General features: G+C 43.9%; 1 protein-coding gene across 1 annotated transcript; it reads left to right on the forward strand.

The window, feature by feature from the left end:
* Positions 1 to 510: 510 nt before the first annotated feature.
* Positions 511 to 2,076, forward strand: LOC104950228 (serine palmitoyltransferase 1-like; the record flags this gene model as incomplete). Its single annotated transcript, XM_010776715.1, has 3 exons — positions 511 to 629; positions 733 to 787; positions 1,959 to 2,076. Coding segments are annotated over exons 1-3 (225 nt in total), but the record flags the coding sequence as incomplete, so codon positions are not given.
* Between the last annotated feature and the right edge of the window lie 222 nt (positions 2,077 to 2,298).

A 2,298-nucleotide genomic window follows, 5' to 3' on the forward strand; every position in this document is an offset into this window, starting at 1 on the left:
AGCCAATCACAATGCATGACGTCATTGGTAAGAGACGGATCCCGAACACATCTGGTACCGACACCGGCTCGAGATACACTTTTTGTTATATTCCTTGGAATGCTCTTAACATCCCGATAGCAATGAATATCTGAAGTGCTTTTCAGAAAATCCATAAACAATGTCATCTGTGGAAGCCGTAGCGCTGTAAAAAGCACGACCAATCATCTGAGCCGGCTAAAGTAACTGGATGGCCTACCTGCCTGTCAGCCTTCCATCTGTGCACAAACTTATCTCGTGCCCTCATTGGTCATGTGCGCGTTCGTGTGTGTTGGAGGAGGGGCTCTGTGAGGAAGTGGAAGATTTTCTCCGGCTGTGTATTTTCAAATTCTAGCGCACTCGAGCTGGTTTCTCCAAAATGACCTACCCCACCTTTAATGAGTCGGTTTTTACTTCATCATTAAAGCATTGGCTTGATGTGTGTCTGGATCCTGGTCCTAATGATACCTGAGATGCTTTATAAAGTAATCTGATCGTCTCTCGTGTCCCACAGCGTCTCTCGGGTCAGGGCTACTGTTTCTCCGCCTCGCTGCCCCCCATGCTGGCTGCTGCCGCCATCGAGGCCCTGAACATCATGGAGGAGGACCCAGGTACGCTCTCCACATCTCCGTCTCCAAGGAGAGCTCTTTAGATTGAATAAGAAGCAGGCATGTATTCCGGTTTCTCATCTATGCGTCTTCATCTGTTTTTCAGATATCTTCACTGTCCTGAGGGAAAAGTGCAAACACGTTTACAAGGCTCTACAGGGGTGAGTTCCCCCGCATCAATGAGGAGATAATCCCTCTGTTGATAAAGTCTCTCTGTGTTCATTTGGAGCGAATAAATGTCATCAACAGAATGAAGTCTCCACTAGCACCAAGATGAATAATGTGATCATGTGTTGTGCTAAGCAGTGCCTCCTCTGTGCCTCTGCCTATTACTCACATGATCCTCGCAGGACTTTGAAGATATAGTCTCCTAAGACCACACTTTACTCTGGTGCCTTATCCTGGGTCAGAAGTGATTCTGCTGTTCATGAAGCAGAGTTCAGGAGTGTGGCTACAGCCAATGGGACAGTCAACATACATAGTTGAAGGTTTGGTAAATGCCCAGTTAAATCACATGACTTAAAATCTACATCAGGGGTCTTAAAAAGTATTAAAAGTTGATAAATCAATTTAGCGAAAATGAAGGCTATTAAAAAGTATAAACGGCATTTTCTAAGGTATTACATTTTGTAGCTTGTTTTCAATAAGTATATAAATTGTCCGAATGTAATCATTGCGTAGGTGTGTAGTGTGATTCTGTGTAGTTTATTTATGGCATCCCGTTGGGTTTGACCTCATCTGAACAGGAAATCGCACGCTCACTGCTTGATAGCACGCGAAGGTCCGTTTACGCCGGTTGCTCAGCAACATCGTTATGGGGAAATGCAAGTCTGCGTCCAAATGGTTGGAAGATAAGGAGGAAGGACAATCAATACTGTATATAGTCAATGTGAGGTAAAGTGTGTCGCCAAGGTAACCGGTTAAAACTCCAAGTGGCGATGAGGTCTTAAAAGGTATTACATTTGACTTCAGGATTCCTGCATATATGTACATGAACAAAAAGGGGTTAATCCACAGAGTGAGAGAGGACTCTTGTTGATAATACCATAACATAGAGCAGGTTACAGCCTTTTGGAGACACTAGAAATAAACAATCTGAAATGGAAATAAAATGGCATTAAAAAGTAAACAAATATACATGTGGGAATACAAATGTACAGTAACAAGAAATGGATTCTTCAATATTAAATTGAATATAATTGTCAAATATACAGTGGGAGTTTAAGTCCAGTCCACAACACATCTCCACCACCAGAGGGAGGTAGTGGGACAAGGACACAGATCACATTGATATATGTCATGTGGTGATTTTTGTTTCCTGCTGTGTGACAGAACTCCAGGTCTGAAGATAGTTGGAGTCCCGTGTGCTCCGGCTCTCCACCTGCAGCTGGAGAGGAGTTCAGGCTCCAGAGAGTCGGACATGCGGCAGCTGCGCTCCGTCGTAGAATACGTAAGTCCTCTTTGTTCCAGCTGATCATCAATGATAGCATCTTTACAGGTCACCTATTATGCAAAATCCTCTTCTTCATGTCTTTCCTACATCAACATGTGTCCCCTCTTCTCCATGTCTCTTCTACATCAACATGTGTCCCCTCTTCTCCATGTCTCTTCTACATCAACATGTGTCCCCTCTTCTTCATGTCTCTTCTACATCAACATGTGTCCCCTCTTC

This window comes from Notothenia coriiceps, unplaced genomic scaffold (assembly GCF_000735185.1).
Source record: "Notothenia coriiceps isolate Sejong01 unplaced genomic scaffold, NC01 NC01_scaffold00017264, whole genome shotgun sequence".
NCBI lineage: Eukaryota > Metazoa > Chordata > Actinopteri > Perciformes > Nototheniidae > Notothenia > Notothenia coriiceps.